This window comes from Sorex araneus, chromosome 4 (assembly GCF_027595985.1).
Source record: "Sorex araneus isolate mSorAra2 chromosome 4, mSorAra2.pri, whole genome shotgun sequence".
Classification (NCBI taxonomy): domain Eukaryota; kingdom Metazoa; phylum Chordata; class Mammalia; order Eulipotyphla; family Soricidae; genus Sorex; species Sorex araneus.
This window is the reverse complement of record NC_073305.1, coordinates 194,808,216-194,829,012: the sequence shown is the minus strand read 5'-3', so window position 1 is coordinate 194,829,012 and position 20,797 is coordinate 194,808,216. Positions and strand designations below refer to the sequence as shown.

At 43.2% G+C, this 20,797-nt stretch overlaps 1 protein-coding gene across 1 annotated transcript; it reads left to right on the top strand.

Moving 5' to 3' along the window:
* The first annotated feature begins 18,922 nt into the window (after positions 1-18,922).
* Positions 18,923-19,858, top strand: LOC129404389 (olfactory receptor 2AE1-like). The gene has a single exon (XM_055136769.1). It carries the CDS (start codon positions 18,923-18,925, stop codon positions 19,856-19,858), a length of 936 nt encoding a protein of 311 aa, XP_054992744.1.
* The last annotated feature ends 939 nt before the right edge of the window (positions 19,859-20,797 follow it).

The following is a 20,797-nucleotide window of genomic DNA, read 5'->3' as shown; positions in this document are numbered from 1 at the left end:
AGAGACTGAACACAGTGGCCACTCAACACCTTTATTGCAAACCACAACACCTGATTAGAGAGAGAGAACAGAAGGGAATACCCTGCCACAGTGGCAGGGGGGGTGGGGGTAGATGGGATTGGGGTGGGTAGGAGGGATGCTGGGTTTACTGGTGGTGGAGAATGGGCACTGGTGAAGGGATGGGTTCTCGAACTTTGTATGAGGGAAACATGAGCACAAAAAATGTATAAATCTGTAACTGTACCCTCACGGTGATTCACTAATTAAAAATAAATAAATTTTAAAAAACAGATGTCTGGTATGTCCCCAGAGAATATTTATGTTTATACTACATAAACACATACTATTTATAGTATAGAATGTGTTGCTTAATAACAAAGCATGGAAAAGAAAAACTGAAGGCAGTTTTTTAAGCAAGTATGGATGATTGTTAGTTCACAAAGTAATTTACGGGGGCTGTCTTTGCTGTATTTGTGAGTTAGGTGGCCCAGAGCCACTTCCCTGCCTCCCCACCTCCCCAGGACTCCTCAACAGAGAGACAGAGACATGGAGATGGGGACCACAGCCTGACGGTGAAAATGGCCTGTTTCATGCAGAGTTACTAGCATACTTATAGAACATCTGAAAGGGGGTTGAGGTAAGGACATAGGTGTGATTGATCATTTACATAGATAAACATTTGGCAGAGGAAACTGTTTTGGGGAGATCAACTCAAGAAGACATTCTGGGGGCTGAAGAGATAGCACAGTGGGTAGATCGTGTGCCTTGCAAGTAGCCGATCCAGGTTCTATTTCCAGAAACCCATATAGTCCTCCAAGAACCTCCAGGGGTAATTCCTCGTGTAGAGCCAGGAGTAACCCCTGTGCATTGCTGGGTGTGACCCCCCCAAAAAAAAGATACTGTCTCCCAGAGACATCTGTATTATCTTTCCCTCTAGTTGTATAAGTTATCAACATTATCAACACTTGCAGTTGTTTGGATAAAGACTGTAAGAGACAAGGATCCCAACATTTAGTTCTCTGGGCTCTGAGAGCAAGCAAAGATTTTACCATAAATCCCAGACTAAGTCCTCAGGCCAGTTCAACTGGTCCTTCCCCATGGGGGTCCAGTCTCCTGCCAAGCTGTAACAGTTTGCATCAAGACCATACTTTCTAGAATGTGCCATTTTGATGCCGAGTAGATTTGCCTCTCATCCCGGGTCCATCCCAGTCCCACTGAGGGATCTCCCTTCTAGGGTGTTAGTAACTAGGACAACTAAAGTCTGTGTCAAGTAATTATGATCAAGCAATTATGCCCAGGAGCAGATATATTTTAGAGTGGATCAGCTCCCAAATATTAGGAGCATAGCAGTAAGTTAACCAAAGAACATTGCTCTATAGTAAAATATAAAAAGGCTACAGGGAAAATAGAAAAGCAGGTACAAATATACAGCACTTCAAATTATCAGAATTACCAGAAACATTTGGCTTATAAGTAATCGAGACTGACTTGAGGAACTGTGAAAATGAGAGGTAAAATACAAGGGAAAGATGAAATATAAACTTTAACTGTTAGGGGGGCTGGAGAGATAGCACAGAGGGTAGGGCGTTTGCCTTGCACGCGGCCGAACCGGGTTCAAATCCCAGCATCCCATATGGTACCCTGAGCATGACCAGGGGTAATTCCTGAGTGCAAAGCCAGGAGTAACCCCTGTGCATTGCCAGGTGTGACCCAAAAAGCAAAAAACAAAACAAAACAAAACAAAAAACTTTAACTGTTAGGGAAGCTATCATGAGCATGTTAAGTTTCTCTGGAAAGAAGAAAGAGGGCAATTCACTGCCTCTTCAAGAGGCAGAGTTAGGATCATCCTTTAGTATATCAAACAGAGGTTTAAGATCCCCAGTGGTAATATGCAAATAAGGTCTAAGCCAATTTATATTTCCTAACAACTTTTGAAAATCATTATGAGTTTTTAAATGTGAGGTTCTTATTTGAGTTTTCTGGACCAGGACCTGGCCCTCTTTTAAGACAAATCCTAGGAAAGAAAAGGGCTCAGTGGTCTGTACTTTCTCAGGGGCAATTTGTTCCTGTCTGTGGGATGTAGGGGGATAGAAAAAAAGCAGTCTATTAAATCAATAACAATTTTTTATAAGAGCTGGGGATAGCTACTGGGGAAGGTAAGCCAGGTTGCAGGGCTCCAAAGATCACCATAATTCTGTTTATTTCTCTTAAATCTTGAAGCAATCGCCAATTGCCTGATTTCTTTTTTATTACAAAAATGGGGGTGTTCCAAGGAGAAGTGGTGGGTTCTATATGGCCTGCGGAGAGTTGTTTCTGCACTAACTGCTCTGCGGCTGCCAGCTTACGGCTGGTCAAAGGCCACTGATCAACCCATACTGGATCATCAGATTTCCAGATTATTTTGTTCGCATCGGGTGCAGGAGTGTCGGTGGGCTTTATTAAAAATTTTATTAAAAATCTGCTTCTGCCATTCATGGGCCTGGGGTCAATAGGATCCGTCATTCCCTGCAATTCTCTTCCCAAGCCTGATCCTGTATAAAGCCACTGTTTAACATTTTATGGGTTATGAGGCTATCAGGCTCGCAGATAAATATGATCTCCTAGGATCTCAAGGATGGAGAGAGTAAAAGGGGCTATTGGGCCATACTGAGTTACAGCTGTCTTTAACTCCTTGTATCACTTGAATCACTTGTCTTCCTGTTGATCTTTGATTTGCTTGAGTGGGTGCCAGTAATGTCTCCATTTGTCCCTGTTGCATGCTAGTGTAGCCCAATGATATCTGCTCGCTCCAGAAACAGGAAGAACCTCAAACCATTCATTCTGGGTTTTGACGTAGAAGTCTGACCATCTCGTTGGTGGGCGGCCATGTGGTCTTTTGACATCCCATGGAATCCAGTCAGTAACAGCTCTAGTCCAGTGGTCATCCCTGAATAGGGACATCTCTGAATTGCATTACATGTCCGGCCCATCTGATTTTTGACGTCTTGGCAAACAAGACAGCATCCTTGATTCTTGACCATCGACGGAGGTCGGAACTCTGGATTTCTTCTCTCACTTGACCGAGACGTGATACTCCTAGCATAGCTCTTTCGATTCCTCTTTGGGATACCCGAACAGCGAATAGCGTTCTCATCCTGTTTGCATAGGGCCAAGGTCTCTGAGGCGTACTTTAGTGTAGGAAGAGCAGTGAAATCAAAAAGATGTGCCTGGAGTTGGAGGTCCTTCGTCCTCTTAACCACTTCTTTGACGCTCTTGAAGGCGTTCCACGCTGCTCTCTTCCTCCTACACAGTTTTGGTGCCAAGTCTTTCCTCATGTTGAGTTCTCGACCCATAACTGCTGCATTCGGAGATGTTCATTCCATTGAGAGCAAATGGAGCATCAGGGACTAGTTCTTTTTTCATGAGCATTGTCTTGTCGAGGTTCAGTTGCAGTCTGACCTTTTTACACTCGGGGTCTAAGTCAGCCAGCATTTGTGCTGCTTAGCTAATTTTGGCATGATGAGAACGATGTCATCAGTGAAGCAGAGGTGGTGTAATTGCCGACCGTCTATCTTCACTCCCATTCCTTCCCATTCCAGTCGTCGCATGATGTTCTCAAGGGTGGCACTGAAGAGTTTCAGTGAAATGGTATTGCCCTGCCCAATCCCTCTCTTTACATCAATGATCACTTCCTTGTAGAATAGTGAGATCCTGGTGGTGAATCCGTAATATAGATCGCGGAGGATCTTGCTGTACTGACTTTGAACGCCCTGTTTGGCTAGGGTTTCAATGACCGCTTCAGTCTCAACAGAATTGAAGGCCTTCTTTAAGTCGATGAACGTTAGACAGAGTGGAATCTTGAACTCTCACAAAACTTCTATGTGTTTTGGTCACTGTGTGGATATGATTGATCATGCTGAATCCTTTTTGGAACCCAGCTTGCTCACAAGGTTGTCCTTCATTTAGTGTTCTGCCTATTCTATTCAGGATGGCACAAGTGAACAACTTGTAGACGACAGACAGCAGGCAGATTGGGTGATAGTTGCTGATGTCGTGGATGTCTCCCTCCTTGTACAACAGAACAGTCCTGCTGCTTTTCCACTGGGATGGAACCTTGCATTCAGACAGGTAGCATGTGAAGAGCCAAGCCAGTGTATTAATGAGTACTGGCAGCAGATTCTACAGGTGTTCAGGTCTCACTTTGTCTGGACGGGGTGCTGTATGCATCTTTTTTTTTTTAATTAAATTTTATTGAATCACCATGTGGAGGGTTAGAAAGTTCTCAGGATTATGTCAGTTATACAGTACTCAAACACCCTTCCCTTCACCCGTGCCCATATTCCATCACCAACCACCCCATTATACCTCCCGCCCCCTCCCGCCCCCCCAGTCCCCGCCCTTGTAAGTGATAAGTTTCACTTCGTTTATGCTTTATCTTGGTTACAGTCCATGTTTCAACACATAACTCACTATTGTTGCTAGGGTTTCCCCCCAAAAAAGAAAAGACAGTCCCACTGTCAAGGAAGCATTTGATGGCTCTCCATTGCTGAGAATGTAGAGATATTAAGTCCCGCTGTTTGTTACATAACTTTTCTATTTTTTCCCCCCTCGTCCCGCACCACCGAGATCACGCCTGTTTAGTAATCACCACGCTGCCTGACAAAGGGAAAACAAACCAAAAGAGATGGTTATTTCTCGTCATCAGCCGGCATGGGGCTCTGGCTTAGTTGATAGTCTGGTAGAATGTCTGCAAGCAGTTTCTGGAACCAAAAGTAATACGCTGGTATCGGCCCCGGCTCAAGATTCCACCAGCGTCCCGCTGTTCCAAGTACATAATAATTTATTCCCTTGTATCCCATTCCCACGCCACCAAGTCCATGTCAGCTTAATGGACATCATACTATGGTTAACGCCACGCCGCGTTTCTTCCCGAGAAAGAAGGGTATTTCTTCTCAGCTGGTGTGGGGATATGGCTTAGTTCAGTCTATAGAGATGGCTACCACTTTGGTGGCCTTCAATATTTCAGCAAAAGACTTACTATTCTTGTTAGGATTTCCCACCAAAGTCCGACCCGTTAAAAGGGAACCATTTCATATTGGTGATGATTAAATGACAATAGGTTGCACGGCCATGGCAGCAGCCTCGCGGCTTTGAATTTCTGTATAAAGTCCAGGGAAAGTACAGCCAGAAATTACACATCGCTACAAACTTTAACCCTATTATGGTCCCCCCAAAGTCCAACCCCTTACAAAGGAACCATTTCATATTGCTGATGATTAGATGACATTAGGCTGCCCTGGCCGCGCGGTTTTGGGTTTCTATATAAAGTCCAGGGAAAATTCTGCCTAAAATTCTATCGCTACAATCTTTTAACCTTTAACAAAAAACTTAGTACTATTGTTTGGAGTTTCCCCCCACGTTAAGCCCTGCCAAAAAGGAACATTTACACGTTGCTGACAATCAAGAGATATTAGGTTTTGGATTTCTATATGAAGTCCAAGGAAAATTCTTTTGGTAATTGCATCACTCGCTGGCAGCGCCTGGGCCAGAAGCTCCCAGCACACAGTTTGGAGGCATTTTGGGGGCGCCGCTCGTGTCCAAAGTGGTTCAGTTGCCTCCGGGGTCGATCTCGCGCGGGGCCGCCTGTATGCATCTTTACTGATAAAATGGTGTCAGATTTCAGAAGGGAGGATGTTGGGAATGACATATCCATCCTGCGGAATTTGGTAGGTGGACATGGCTGTCGAAGAGATCTGAGAAAAGTCATGAATAATCCTCTCCATTGCCTTTCTGGAAGATTTCTGATAGATCCATCAGGACTTTGGAAGGCAGTCATCTTGGTCTTGTAGTTGGCGAAGGACAGGTGAGTGTTGTGAATAATTTTCTGGCTTCTGCCATATTGATCAACACTACTGATCTTTTCTCTTTGAGGTCTTCCTTTACATCTTCTCTGCACAGCTTTGTGAGCTTGGATGTAGGCTTGGGTTGCCTGAGGCTCACACCAAACCACATTGACGAATGAGCTCAAGAGTTTCCAAAGACAGGTGTTTGTTTGTGGCTTTTTCACTCTCGGCATTCTTCGCGCAGTCATGGAGGTGCTGAATCAGTCTATCATATTCCTTGTTGATGTTGTCAAGGATGGCATCTTCCCACGTTGCTACAATAGTGCCAAAGAGCTCCCAGTTGGTGGTCATTCTGGAAATTCCCTTCTTTAACTTAATCTTTGTAGACCTTTATCTCTGCTCTGTGAAGTAAAATTTTGCACGAAGGAGACGGTGGTCCGATCCCGTTTGGAATTTTGGAAAACAGCAAAATCTGTCAGGAAAAACCTCCGATTGAATATGATGTGGTCAATTTCATTGTGGAACTGTCCACTGGGAGACCCCCATGTCCAGCATTTAGATTTGGCCTTCTGGAACTGTGAGTTACCATGGATGGTCTTGGTCGACATGATGAACTCTGACAGTCTCTCACCCTGATCGTTCCATTCTAATCCATGGGTCCCAATGTTGATTTCTTTTTTTTTTTTTTTTGGTTTTTGGGTCACACCTGGCGATGCACAGGGGTTACTCCTGGCTCTGCACTCAGGAATTACTCCTGGCGATGCTCAGGGGACCATATGGGATGCTGGGATTTGAACCCGGGTCGGCCGCGTGCAAGGCAAACGCCCTACCCGCTATGCTATCACTCCAGCCCCCCAATGTTGATTTCTTAAGGCGACCTTCTTGTTTCTATCTTGGCATTAAAATCACCAACAATGATCGTGTAGAAGATGTGGTCTTCGTTATAGAACCTCTCCAGTTCAATGTAGAACTTCTCAATTTCTTCTTCATCATAATTGGATGTTAGTGTGTAGATGATCAAGATAGAAACTGCCGGCAGTGAGCCACATCTATTCAAGCATAATTGTCCAATTCTGATTGTTAGGTTTTCGAATGAATCAATGCTCATGGCCAAGTTCTTGTTCACAAGGACACCAATGCCACCGACGCCTCTGTTGTCACATGTTTCAAGGAACAATTTTTCTTCAGTGTCGAAACCGGCGTGATGTGATCGATGTCTTCTCATTTCGGTCAGACTAATGAAGTTGTACTTGATCTTCTGCACTTGCACCATCAGGTTCTTGATGGATGCTTCCGATGCCAGCGTACGTACGTTGAAAGTACAGACAGTCATTTTAGTCTTTCTTCATTTTGGCAGTCTAGTTCATCCCTGAGATTTTTTTCAGCCTCTCCTTGCTCATCTTTCTTTAAGCTACCATATTGGGGGCTCTTTCGGTGCCAGGTGAATGAGGCCCATTGTTGTTACTGTTTTTGGCATATAGAATATGCCATGGGTATCTTGCCAGGCTCTGCCATGTGGGCGGGGTACTCTCGGTAGCTTGCTGGGCTCTCCAAGAGGGATGGAGGCATTTAGGTCAGCCTCTAATCTCCCTTAGAGGTGTTCCCGTGGTTCACACCATATTTTAACCTTATCAGATATGGTGTGGGAATTATGGAAAATGGATATTAAGTGTCTTATGGTGAGTGTCTTATGGTTCAGAGAATGGCCTGGAGCATGGCGATGGCTGGATAGTGGAGATAGTGGGGGTCAGCCGGTGAGGTATTTATCTAGCTTTGGTAGGGTGGGGCATCTGGGTTTGAACCCCTCCCTAAGGTGCTGGAGATTGAAGGAGGCAGACAGAGGATCTTGTTTCCGGGTCTCATTGAGCCTAGAGTCCAAGGTTGAAATGTTCTGCTTACCTGGTTTTGTGGGGCTTTACTCATGTGTGAGTTTTGGCCCAAGTGTCTGGAGAGTGGCCTCGAGTGTGGTGGTGGCTGGGTAGTGGAGGTACTTTAACTCCTTAAGAGTATTAAAGCCCACGCAATGATATTCCCTTTGGGCTATCTCATGTCTGTCTTCTCCCTCGCCTTCTTGTTTAATTATTTCTTTTACAGGAAATACCTGCAAAGCGGGAGTACTAGATTGCTTAGCACTTGGCTGTTCAGGGAACAGTCCCACAATCTTCTTTCCTGGTGACTCCCGGGAGAGTTTTGGAGTGTCAGACTTGGTCAGAACCTGTGACGTCTCTGTGAGCTCAAGATTGCGGGCCCAAAGTTCTGACCACTAGAGAGTTATGCTCCTTTTTTAATGGAATCGCCTCTCATAGCACCTTTATATGCGAGACAAGGGTTTTTTGGCTTGACCAAAGTCAGAAAAGGGCCAGGGTGCGGCTCATTGGCTGGGATAGAGGCTAAAGGGGCATGACTCCCTGTGGGTGTTTATGGCCCAACATAGCCTTGGAAAGCTGGAAGGCAGGAAAGTTATATGGAGGAGGTTATTGGAAGAAGGGAGGCCAATCAGGATGACTATAACGGGCGGCCTCCATTTCCAATTCTGCCTCTTCGTCAGGGGGAGGTTGATCAGGAGGAATTTGACATACCTAATGGAATACTGCTGGTTCTTGACTCAAGGTCTTGGATTTAATTACAGGATTGTGAACGGAAGGCATGGTGATAGAAACAGAGTCTTTAGCGTCAGGGGCATTAGAGTGGAGGGACTTAAGACTAGGACTTGATTTTATTTGAGGGCATTGTAAGGACGAGGAAGGCCTAGATTTTCTTTCCTCTAAATAGCCCTGACAAGTTGTTACTGCTCTCTGTATATCAGGGTGCCATACCCTAACACTTAGGATCCCATTAATCAGTGACCAATAATTATAGCTGGTGATGGGAGCCTTGTCAGGCCCAAACGTCATGGAGAAGTCCTGAAGGGCGTCTCCTACCCTTTTCCAACGCCTCTCATCCATGGTGCCCTCTTGAGGAAACCAAGGGCAGAAATCGTGAAGAAATGTAAAAAATTAGACCAAGTCTTTCTTTTTAACTTTTACTCCTCTAGTTTTTAGTGTTGTTTTTAGATCGATTACAAATTTTTCTCCGACTGATAATTCTTGTCCCATGACAGACACAAAAAGGTAAGAGCAAAGAAAGTAAGAAGAGTCACCAACGTCCGGATATAAAGTGATAAATGAGATGTTTAATAGCGAGTACCCTTTCGAGGCACAGTTTTTCTTCTGCAGGGGCCGCGAATTCATCTGGGATTCGCGGCTGTGACCCCCTAATCCTGTCACGGTAGATTTCTAGAGTCAGGCACCTTAGTGGCATTTAAATGCCCAACCCGTGCCCACAGGGAAGGTAATGGAGTTGATAGCTAGTGAAAACAACGTTTGAAAAGGCACACAAAGGACCTTCTGTGCCTAAAAACTTTGATTCCATAGACCTACCACATTGCTTCTTACAGCAATGCACTGGGACTGTGAACTGGGCTACAACTCCGTGCTGCCCAGGGGTGGATCTTTCCTCCCCATCCTGTCTTCCTCCATGGAAAATAGCAGCAGCAGTATCCACATGGCAGGAGCCATCTTCTAAGACTCCAAACCCAGAGGTATACAATTTTTACACTTGGGGCTCCTAGGGAATCATGGGAAGTGGGTGTAACCGGCACGCCCTCGGCCCAGATAAATTCAGAGCTGCTGAGACTGAAACGGACCCTCTGCGCCTAAAGACTTTGATTCCAGAGACTTCTTACAGCAATGCACTGGGACTGTGAGCTGGGCTATGTAATTTCTGGCAGAATTTTCCCTGGACTTTTTACAGAAATCCAAAACCGCGTGGACGCTGCCACGTCCGCGCAACTTAACATCTATAATTGTCAGCAATGTGAAACGGTTCCTTTTTAACAGGTCTGACTTGGGGGGGGGGGGAAATCTCCAAATAATAACAGTGAGTTTTTGTTGAAATATTGAAGGTTATTAAAGTAGCAGCCACTTCTCTGGACTGTGAACTAAGCAACAGCCCCACCCAGCCGAGAAGAGGAAATATCCCTCTTTCCAGGTTGTTTTCCATTTTCAGGGAGAAACGTGGCGTGGCATCCGCCATACTATGAGGCGCGTAAAGGGGGATGAGGGGGGAAAAAAGAAAAAAAAAAGGAAAAGGAAAAAGGGAAAAAAAAAGAGTTATGTACTTGGAGCAGTGGGGCTACATATCTCTTCATTCTCAGCAATGGAAAACTAATTATCAAATGCTTCCTTTGTAGTAGGGCTGTCTTTCTTGGGGGCGAAACTCCAACAACAATAGTGAGTTTTGTGTTGAAATATGGAACGTAATCAAGGTAAAGAGAAAATGAAGTGAAATTCATCAGTTATACAGTTGGGGTGGGGGGCCGGGGCGGGGCGTATACTGGGGTTTTTGGTGGTGGAATATGGGCACTGGTGAAGGGATGGGTGTTTGAATATTGTATAACTGAGACATAAATCTGAGGACTTTGTAACTTTCCACATGGTGATTCAATAAAAATTAAAAAGAAAAGAAAAGGCACACAAAGAAGATAACAAAGAAAGCTAATAGCACTATAACAAAAATGCCGAAGTCTGTAGCAAAAAGCAAATGAAAGGAATAGATGTCAAAAACTCCATAGGCAGGGGAGAAAGGAAGATGGAAAAGGAAGGAATTGCCTTAGCTTTTTTTTCTTTTAGACCCGTCTTCCGACCACCTAGTCTATTCCAGATCTAGGTTGAAACACATAGGGGATAATCACCGCTTACCTTTCCCGAAGTCCTCGCCCACTCCTACAGTGGTGACTTCTATGCACATGGGCACTTCTGCAGTGGTGCTCTTCACAGGGATCCCTCGTGCCACACACCACGTTGGGCGCCACCTGACCCAACCTGTGGAACCGGATAACGGGGTTCTTGGGGAGAGGGTGTGAGAGTGATAGGGAGAGGGGAGACACACACATAAACACACACACACAGAGGTGAGCAAAAGCTACTTTATTGTAACTCCACAGCGCTTATGTATGCTTAGGTTTCAATCTGCTTGCGTCATGGCCTTAAGGTAAAACTAGAAGTAACTAATGGCACGTGGGGCAACTAGGGGAAACAACAATAGATATCCGAAGTCTCCTCAACATATATGTATATACACACTCATATACATATACCATGTGCTTTCCCCTTTCTTTCCATTTTTTAGAGAAACAAAATTATCAATGTAATACCCAACAGATGAGAGAAAAAAGTATTATTGTAACTTTTATTTTTTTAAAATACTGTAGTCTATAGCGGGAAAACAGACTGATCCCTGGGTTCTTGGCCTGTTGGCTGACCAGGCCATGGTAGGAGATCCTGATCTATGTTCATACTCAGGCAAAGCTCCAATAAATGTACTAGAAAGCAAAAAAGAAAGAAAGAAAGAAAGAAAGAAAGAAAGAAAGAAAGAAAGAAAGAAAGAAAGAAAGAAAGAAAGAAAGAAAGAAAGAAAGAAAGAAAGAAAGAAAGAAAGAAAGAAAGAAAGAAAGAAAGAAAGAAAGAAAGAAAGAAAGAAAGAAAGAAAACCCCCAATAGTTATCCAGAAAGCTGATCTATCTGTTCTTGTTGGCTAATCATCCTGCTCTTGTAAAAATGTCCCAGTCCTCAGGTTCTTGTCAAATGGTTTTCTCAACCTGTTTATGCAAATACTTGACTGCAAGCTATATGCTGAAGGCCTGCTCACTACACCCTAGGCCCCTCATGTCTCTTACTCTGGTCCTGCTTCAAACCTTTTGACTTCAAGCCCGTGACATGCCATGACTTTCCTTTTATGAGCTTCAACCTGCATCACAAGTTTTCCCTTATCTGATGGTACAGTTTTCTTAAACTTGTTGGGATGAGAGAAATTTTCATATTTTGACATGGTCTTTCAAGAGAATCTTTCCAGATTTCACTGAAGAAAATACACCACTGACAGTAAACTAGAGGTCAATTTTCTTTTATAAAATTCTAACAAATTGATTTTATGGCTTTTATTTTTCTGGTGGTGATGGGGATTGAACTCAGGGCACACTCATGTGAGGATGCAAGACATTATCTCAACCCCTGAGAAACACTACATCTTTGTTCCCCATCAAACAAGTGCAACAACCAAGAAGTATTCCAGAATAAGACTCTGCTGAGAGAATTCTACACTCGGATGTGTTTTATGTGGATCTCAGTGTATTGAAGATAACATCAATGTCGAGAAATTACAGGTTGCACTCACCCTTTTGATTTTCTGATTAGTGTTTCCTCAAAGCCACGATTACAACAGGACTCATCTTTGGGATTGTTCCTCTGATTAGTCTGAGATTCTGCTTTTATTAAGACTGAGCAGGGGGCTCAAGATTTTTGGAACTCAATCTTTACAGGTACAGTGAGATTTTAAAAAATAAGAAGCAAAGGAAAGATACTTAAATCTGGGGCAACTGGTGAGTGGTGTAAATCAATCAATGTTTGTAAAACAAAGGAGCTGTTTGCTGGGAGAGGGCCTGGCTTCCACATAGTCCTGTGGCTGGAAATGAGTGTTTTAGTTGGACCACTAGGTGTCAGCATTAGACCCAGGGCTTCATAGGAGCAAAGGCAAAACTCTCCCAGTGAGCCATGGTGGCTCCCCAACAAAGACAAATTTACATTAGAGAGAGAGCAGTCAACTGCTAGGTTTCCTAGCCCAGAGCAGTTGGCTGAGTCTGAAGAATCCTTTGAAACCACCAGTGTCCACACAGCCAAAGATGGGGTGCAGCTGTGGAGGGTATTCTTGAGTGCTGGACCCAGGTAATATAGAAAAGGATCTGAAGCACTCCCCACTGGCCATTCCCCCTCAAAAGGGCAAGGGGTGGGGGCTGGAGTGATAGCACAGTGGGTAGGGCGTTTGCCTTGCATGCGGCCGACCCGGGTTCAAATCCCAGCATTCCATATGGTCCCCTGAGCACCGCCAGGAGTAATTCCTGAGTCCAGAGCCAGGAGTAACCCCTGTGCATTGCCAGGTGTGACCCAAAAACCAAAAGAAAAAAAAAAGGGCAAGGGGTAAAGTTAATATAGATTGATCTCCTTGTCAATCCCTGGCATTGGCAGGGCATCCTGAAGCATGCCCACAGCTGGCAGACAGCCCAGCCTTAGGTCTGGTATCAAAAGGGGCGAGTAGAATATACACTTTCCTCACCCGTGCCAGCAACAGCACCCAGGAATCTTCTAGGCCGAACCTGGAATGAAGGGAAGCGTGAAGGGAAAAACAGCCAGAGCCCCACCTTCTAGAAAAGAAACAGGAAAATGGCTGATTCCTGGCATGTATTACAGGGAGAACTTGGTGGCAGTCCGTTTCACTCTGGATTTGGAAGAAAGGAATTTCCGAGTAGGACACTAGACAGCTACTCGCAAAGGACTGATGTTGGAGACCAAGATCAAAACTGTGCTCTGATGGGCCAGGATGGAAATGACCCAGGAAGTAGCTCTTTGGATGGTAAAGTTGATCCACCCCATGTGATGATATTGGATTTCACAAATTTTCCTGGTCAGGGCTTCAAGACGAAGTGCTTCATTCCTTGTTTCATCTCTTTCTCTGATGTATAATAGAAGTGTTAAAATTAGTTCCTGTGGCATCAATATGTGGATGTGTACGTATAAGGGATCTTTTTGGTTGGATTTTGGGCGGGGGATAGAAACCACGGTGGTGGGATACAAGCTAAGCACCTAAGCCCCTGTTCTACTTTTCTGGGCCACGTACAAAGGAATGTTTCTGAGCAAAATACAAGCGTTTTTATGGTCTGATGAAAGATCTATCACTTACATTTATTAATAAGTCTAGAAGAAAAAAATGACTAGTAACTTAAAATAATACATATGTCGCATGTATCTTGTGACTCACAAGATGAAAATTGAACTAGGAACATTAGAAGTTGTTTCTCCCCTGAAGAAATGGACTTTGGAGAGAATATTCCCATGTTTTCCTTTTTGCTACCACATACCAGAACTGTCTCATTGCCCAGCTCCCTAGCACAACCTGCAGAAAAAGCCCTTTGGGAACGCTTAACTCAGTGCTCATGGCAAGTCTAATTGGCATCTTGAGGACTGGGTCTCCAGCAGAGGTTCAGGATGTGTCCCTGTGCTGGAATCCCTCTGGTCAGATATTTAGTGTTCACAATTAGCCATAGCTGACAGCCTGGTGCTCCGGGTAAGCAGCTGCTTCCTACTCACAAGTGATTGCCCTCTTTCTTATGCTTGGCTGAGTCCAGCTAAGTCTGTCCTCACTGTAAACTCTGTGACTTTTGCTAAGGAAACATCCACGCCATGAGCAAGGAACTTATTCTAAGTCTGCAGGGCTCAAGCCCAATTCTTTTCTTATTCTAGATGAAGCTAAGCAGAGAAAGCTTCAGAGATCCAGCAAAGGCAAAAATTCAGAACAACCTTTCTTTTGACTCTGCACTCATTGATGATAAACATTGGCATTAAGACATCTCTACGAGGTAGCATTTATGGACATTCTCATTGTCCAATGCCTCACTGTTCTTCTGGCATAGGGAGAGTCGGTAGAATTTCAGGTCGGATTCCAGGCTCCTTTTAGCTGAGTTAAAAGAAGTTCAGTTAATTCCTCTTTCCTACTGAGTTCTGAGGGAGGTCAAAATCTGGGACCAGATTATAAGAGCATCACACAGTATTATGTTTTGTTGCCCTGGTGGTAACCTGCTCTCAGGAAATTAGCATAAAAAAATGTCTGTGTGGACAAAAATCTCTTCCAGGACAGTTCCCCATTTACGGAGATTTCTCTGGTTGGAGAAGGAAGGCAGATGAACAACCTCAGGAAAGGTTTCCTTGCAAGGTCAAAGGCCAGTCTATGAGTTAGTGTGGACACAGACAGCTCCCTGCCTATCATCTTGCAGAGCAAATCTCAGGTAAGTTAAAGTTGGAGAGGGGTCTCCAGGAAACTAATTTTTTTGGGTGTGCCCCCCTGCTCCCCGCAAAAAGAAAGAAGAAGAAAAATCTCGTTATAAAAGTTAGAAATGAAGTTGAGCCTTTACAAATGTATTTTCAAGGTAAGAAGTGTTCGAACAGAGTCCTGTGAAAATAAATTATTTAAAATAAATAAAATCTTTATCATGGGACTCAACAAAACATCAGTTATAGATGTTTATCTTGATAATGTTTCCAGGAAACTAATTTTAGAACCTGGCACTGCCAGCTTGCTTTCTAATCAGTTAGGGCAGAAAGTGTGGTTGGTCAGTTCAGAGGAAAGCTTCCTGAGAAAAAGGTCATTTCCCGGTCACAAATCAGTTTGATATGGAAATCTACAGAGATGATGGAGACCAGCGGAGGGAAGAGAACGGAGTATATGACCCTAGGTTAAAGGAAAGTGAATGGCTTTCTCAGCTGGATGAAGTAAGAAGGGGAGGTTGGCTTCAGGGAAAATGAGCTCTTATATAGCCACAAGATGTGTTTGGCAGCAGAAAGACAAAGAGTGATACATTTGCCCTCTTTTGTAGCAGCCAAATTATTGTCTGAAGAATACACATTCTTCTATTTTTGTTTCAAAATGTAAACATATAACCTGGGATGCATCAGGTCTCAGGAGAGGTTTATGAGGAAAATGACAAAAATTATAGAATGTCTATTTTGGTCATAATTTACAGTTTCAGGTGTATTTCATTCTAAACAGCACTCACTCTGATTAGTATTTATGTGACAACTGTAATAAAGAGCATTTGTAAAATTTGTCTGGTTAAGTATCATAATCTTTGTTTTATTGACCTGATTCATATCCAGAGACTCATTTCTACCTGGGACATAGTTCTTGCTTTTTTTCCAGATATATAGGTATATTTGTATGGGTCAATGTGACATTGATACACACCTCTTTGACCACACTTATTCACCAAATATAGGCAATATCAAGCTGTCTCTGCACTCCACATGAGACAACAATCTCAAGCAAAACGCTTTCCCCCATTTTCATATTTTCCCAAGTAGGGGATATAAAACAAAGTACCTCTTCACCAATAGTCATATACAAAATCCCTTATTTATCAATTATATTTATCAATTAATTCTGAATTTATTCCATTTATATCCCACTTTATATATTTTGCTAAGTATTCAGATATGAGTTATCTATAAATAATAAAATTTAGGTTAAAAATTATGGTTGGGGAAGACAGCAAAAATAAGTGACACACATATATGTCTTATCAAAACTGGGGAAATGCATGTAGTTGTTGCATTTTAGTTTCTGCAGCTGCTCAGGTTTTATTGTTGGTGTAATTCCTATGTTCTTTGACAATCCATTCCTTAATCCCTTTGTCCACAGTTACCCATACTCTTTTTTTTCTGGTTGGGTGACCCAGGGCTTCATTCCCAAAGTATGAGTGCCACTTGCTGTTCTTGTGGATTGATTGTTATTTTTATGCGAACTTTCATCTCAGTATTTTGGATTATAAAAAAGAACCCTAGAAAGATGCCTGTATTCCGGGATGTTACTTATCTCCAACCCAATTTCAACTAACCAGAATAATTCATACCAGTCAATAGACTTCTCATGCTTCTATTATCTTCTAAATTACACTGATCTGAAAGAAAGTGTTTTCAACTAGCTGTTGCTATAATTATACCTTAAAGGTCTTTCCTTCATTCTGTCAAATCATGTTTCAGGATGGTAGAGAATATGTTAAGACCAGAGAACCACATGATCAGGGAACAAGTCACAGTCATCAGACATTATGAAGTGAGTTCTTAATCAGAAGCAATACTTCATGGAATGTCATTATGGTGAACAAAACATTCCACCTATCCAAGGCTTGTACTGTGACAGAAGCACTGCACTCAAAAGAGACAAATGCATTTCCAGGAAAAGATGTCTCTTGCAGTTAGAGTCTCTTCCCGGATAGCAAGCTCCCAGGCACTCAGTAACTGGCTGATGCCTACAGAAATGATTTTATATCTGGGATAAGTGTTGTTCTCTGCAACAGGCAGATTGGGATTCCAGCAGAGTCCAGTGAGATTGCCCAGGTTAGTGGAAGTCCATGTTGCTGAGCACTTACACAGCCTCCTCCCAGTGCCATGGTTATATTGTTTTGAGCATTAACAAGAGTGATTAGAAAGAGCTCTCACAGACATTCATATGGATGTGCTAGTGCTTCCATATGGGATCCATTATACAATCATAGAGACTATTTCTTCCTGTTTCCATCTGAGTATATTATAAATATATATACCAATTTTTTTTGTTTTTAACTTATAGATAATCAAGACAGGACAAGAATAAATGTCCTGAATAAGACAGGACAAGAAGAACATCAACCAAAGATAATACACATACTTTGTATTATCTTCTGGGAAAGACAATATTATATTTTGTTCATATGTAGAATAGTTGTGTTAGGAAAAAAGGATGAATTGATTATGCTTCTTTTGAGATGACATATGGTTGAAGGAGATGTGTGTGTGTGTGTGTGTGAATGTGTGTGTGTCTCTGTGTATGTGTCCCAGTTTGGCATGAAAAGTCTCAAAAAGCTAAGCTTTGCAGCATTTTAGTCTGACTAGGGCAAACTACATTTCCCAGGCTTCCTGTTTTTTGTTTGTTTGTTTGTTTGATTGATTGTTTCTGGTTCAGGTGAGCACAGGGAAATTCTTGAAGGGATTTAGAGGGCAGAAAGGACACAGTGTTTCTGTCATTTCCACTCCTTGCTGCCCATCTTCCGGCCCAACTCATTGGTGTTGAGTAGCAGCCAGCTCTGCCGATATGCTCCCCTCCCCTGGGTGCTTTTCATCTCTCCTACCACCGATCAGTGTGTGTTTTTTGCCCAATTAGGAAGGGCCCTGCTTCTGTGTGATAACCACAGCAACAAGTGAGGGGCAGTAGCAACTGGTCTAGTGTGCCCTTGATGGTGATATCTCATGCTCGGGGGCTCCAGCATGTCCTTGATCTATCACACCAATTCATCATCCCTTCCCTTTGCCAGCTCCACGGACTCTCAGCTCTAGCACCATACACAGAGGTGACTTCAATGAAGGGGAATGAGAGAGAGAGAGAGAGAGAAGGAAAGAGAGGAAGAGAGAGAGAGAAAAAAGTTTCCTGACATAGAGTAGAGGCATGTAGGGTGAAAACAGGGGATAGTGGAAGGAAAACCGGGGACATTGGTGGTGGAAAATGGACACAGGTGGAGGGATGGGAGTTGGAACATTGTATGTCTGGAAACCAATCATGAATAGCTTTTTGATGGTCTATCTCACATTGATTCAATTTAGAGGAATGACTGCATTACATACAGTCTTAACCAAATCACAGTCCCTAGAGGTAAACTTCAGTGTATACTATTAATTGAATATGTAAAATGAGTATTTACTTTGTTTTTTGGTTTTGGGCCACACACTGCTGTGCTCGTAGAGTATTTCTGGCTTTGTGCTGAGAGATCACTCCTGATGGTGTTTTGGGGACTAGATGGGGTGATGGAAATTGATCCCGTATTGGCCACATGGAGGGCAAGTGCCATATCCACTCTACTATTTCTCCAGTCACAAATTTTTAAGATTTCTTAGTTGTTCAATTTTAAGTTGAGTCCTGATTGATATAATAAGCAAAAATGTATGTGCGTAGTTTTAATGCACAAAACACATATAAAATTAATATGCATATATGCTTAGAAATTCTATTATATATGGGTTTATGCATGTATAAATCTGTACATGTGTGTATATATATATAGTTCATATTTAATGACAAGGAACTAGTTGAAGCTTGATACTTTAGTTTTTAAACTTGGGTGGAAGACTGAAGTGTAGCTCTTGATTGCTAGAGCCCTAGGTTCCAACACCAGAAATAGCAGAAAAAATTGAGCACTGGTAGAGCATCCCCCTGAATGGAACTGAGAGCATCCTCCAAACACTGGATGGTGTGACCTGAGACCCAAATAAGGAGTCCATAAACAGGAATTTCTGAATTTCATGTGAGAAAAAAAATTAAGTTCTGTTTCTCTTTGTGATGTTTAATATAGAACTGTTGGATAATAATAGAAACACTCTCCTTTCAAATTTTTCAGGATAAGAAGTACCTGGTGTTAAGTATACCAAATATAAGATTTCTGAATATATATATTACTTCCTGTGTCCCGAGGACTGGGCAGGGCGATGAGGCAGAACAATCAGTCCTCGCTGGCCGAATTCATCCTAGAAGGGCTCTTCGATGACTCCCTCACCCACGTCTTTCTTTTCTCCTTGACCATGGTGGTCGCCCTTGTTGCTGTGAGTGGCAACTCCCTCACCATCCTCCTCATCTGTGCTGACCCCCGGCTGCACACCCCCATGTACTTCCTGCTCAGTCAGCTCTCCCTCATGGACCTGATGTTCCTCATCACCACCATCCCCAAGATGGCTGCCAACTACCTGTCAGGCAGGAAATCCATCTCCTTTGTGGGTTGTGCTATCCAGCACTTCCTCTACTTGGCAGTGGGAGGGGCCGAGTGTGTGCTCCTGACTCTCATGTCCTATGACCGTTATGTTGCCATCTGTCACCCACTGCATTACGTTGTTATCATGAGCAAGAGGGTGGCTCTGATGATGGCTGTCACGTCATGGCTAGGAGCATCCACAAATGCTCTCATTCACACCATAATATTGATGCACTTCCCTTTCTGTGGGTCGCGAACAATCCACCACTTCTACTGTGAGCTTCCAGCTCTTCTGAAATCAATCTGTGGAGATATCACTGTTTATGAGAAGACAATTTACATCAGCACCATTCTGATTCTAGTCTTCCCCATCCTCTTGGTCTCTACCTCCTATGGCTTCATCCTCCACAGCGTCATTCAGATGAGATCTGCTGGAAGTAAGAGAAATGCCTTTGCCACTTGTAGTTCTCATCTGACTGTGGTTTCTCTCTGGTTTGGTGCCTGCATCTTTTCATATATGAGACCCAGGTCCCAGCGCACTCCACTGCAAGACAAGGTTGGTTCCGTGTTCTATAGCATCATCACCCCAACTCTGAATCCCCTAATTTATACTCTCCGCAATAAGGATGTGGCTAAGGCTGTGAAGAGAGTGCTGAGGAGAGATGTGGCCGTTTAAAGACTCTAGTTGTAATTACCTTGCGTACAGAGTAGAATGCAATAAGATTCTCAATCGGATAAGACTTAAGATTTTAGATTTCAGTATCAAGATGTCCTCCAGTTGCTTAAAAGTAAGGTGGTAAATACAAAATTCTTGCATTCTTACTTGGTTTTGGGGATCTAAGTCTCATAGACTATCATGTTATTTGTTTGTACCATTATACTAAACTTGTCCTTTATATTGGCAGCATAAAGCACAATTAGTTTTTAATTCTGTTTGTTTTTTGGTTTTGGGTCACACCCAGTATGTTCAGATATTACTCTTGGCTCTGCACTTAGGAATTACTTCTGGCATTGCTCAGCAGACTATATGAGATGCTGGGGATCGAACCCAGGTCATCTGCATGCAAGGCAAAAGCCCTCCCAGCTGTACTATATCTCTGGCCCCATGTTTTTATTTCTAAATGATTTAAGGTTGGAAACCCCAAAAGAACCTGGGAGGTAGGGTCACACACAATTTTCTGTAGCCCTTTAAACACATATGAATCTGTGGCCATAAAAAAGTTAAAGTGTTCAGATATTTTATTTTATTACAAGTGGTTTTACAAATCTTGAGAGACAAGTGAAGCAGAAAATACTAGTTATGTGTTTTCAAAGTTGGAGTCTGGGTGTTTGTGCCTCTGAGTGCAAACACATGGTTCAACACAGACATCTCTCTCATGGTGGAAGGAATAAGAAAAGACCTCTTTTTTGGTGGGGGGGTCACACCCAGTGATGCATAGGGGTTATTCCTGGCTCATGCACTTAGGAATTAACTCCTGGCATTGCTTAGGGGATCACAATGGATGCTGGGAATTGAACACTGGTTGGCTACATGCAAGGCAAACACTCCACCCGCTATTCTATTGCTCCAGCCCCAAAAAAAGCCCCTGCTAAGGCCCTAATTCTACTGATGACT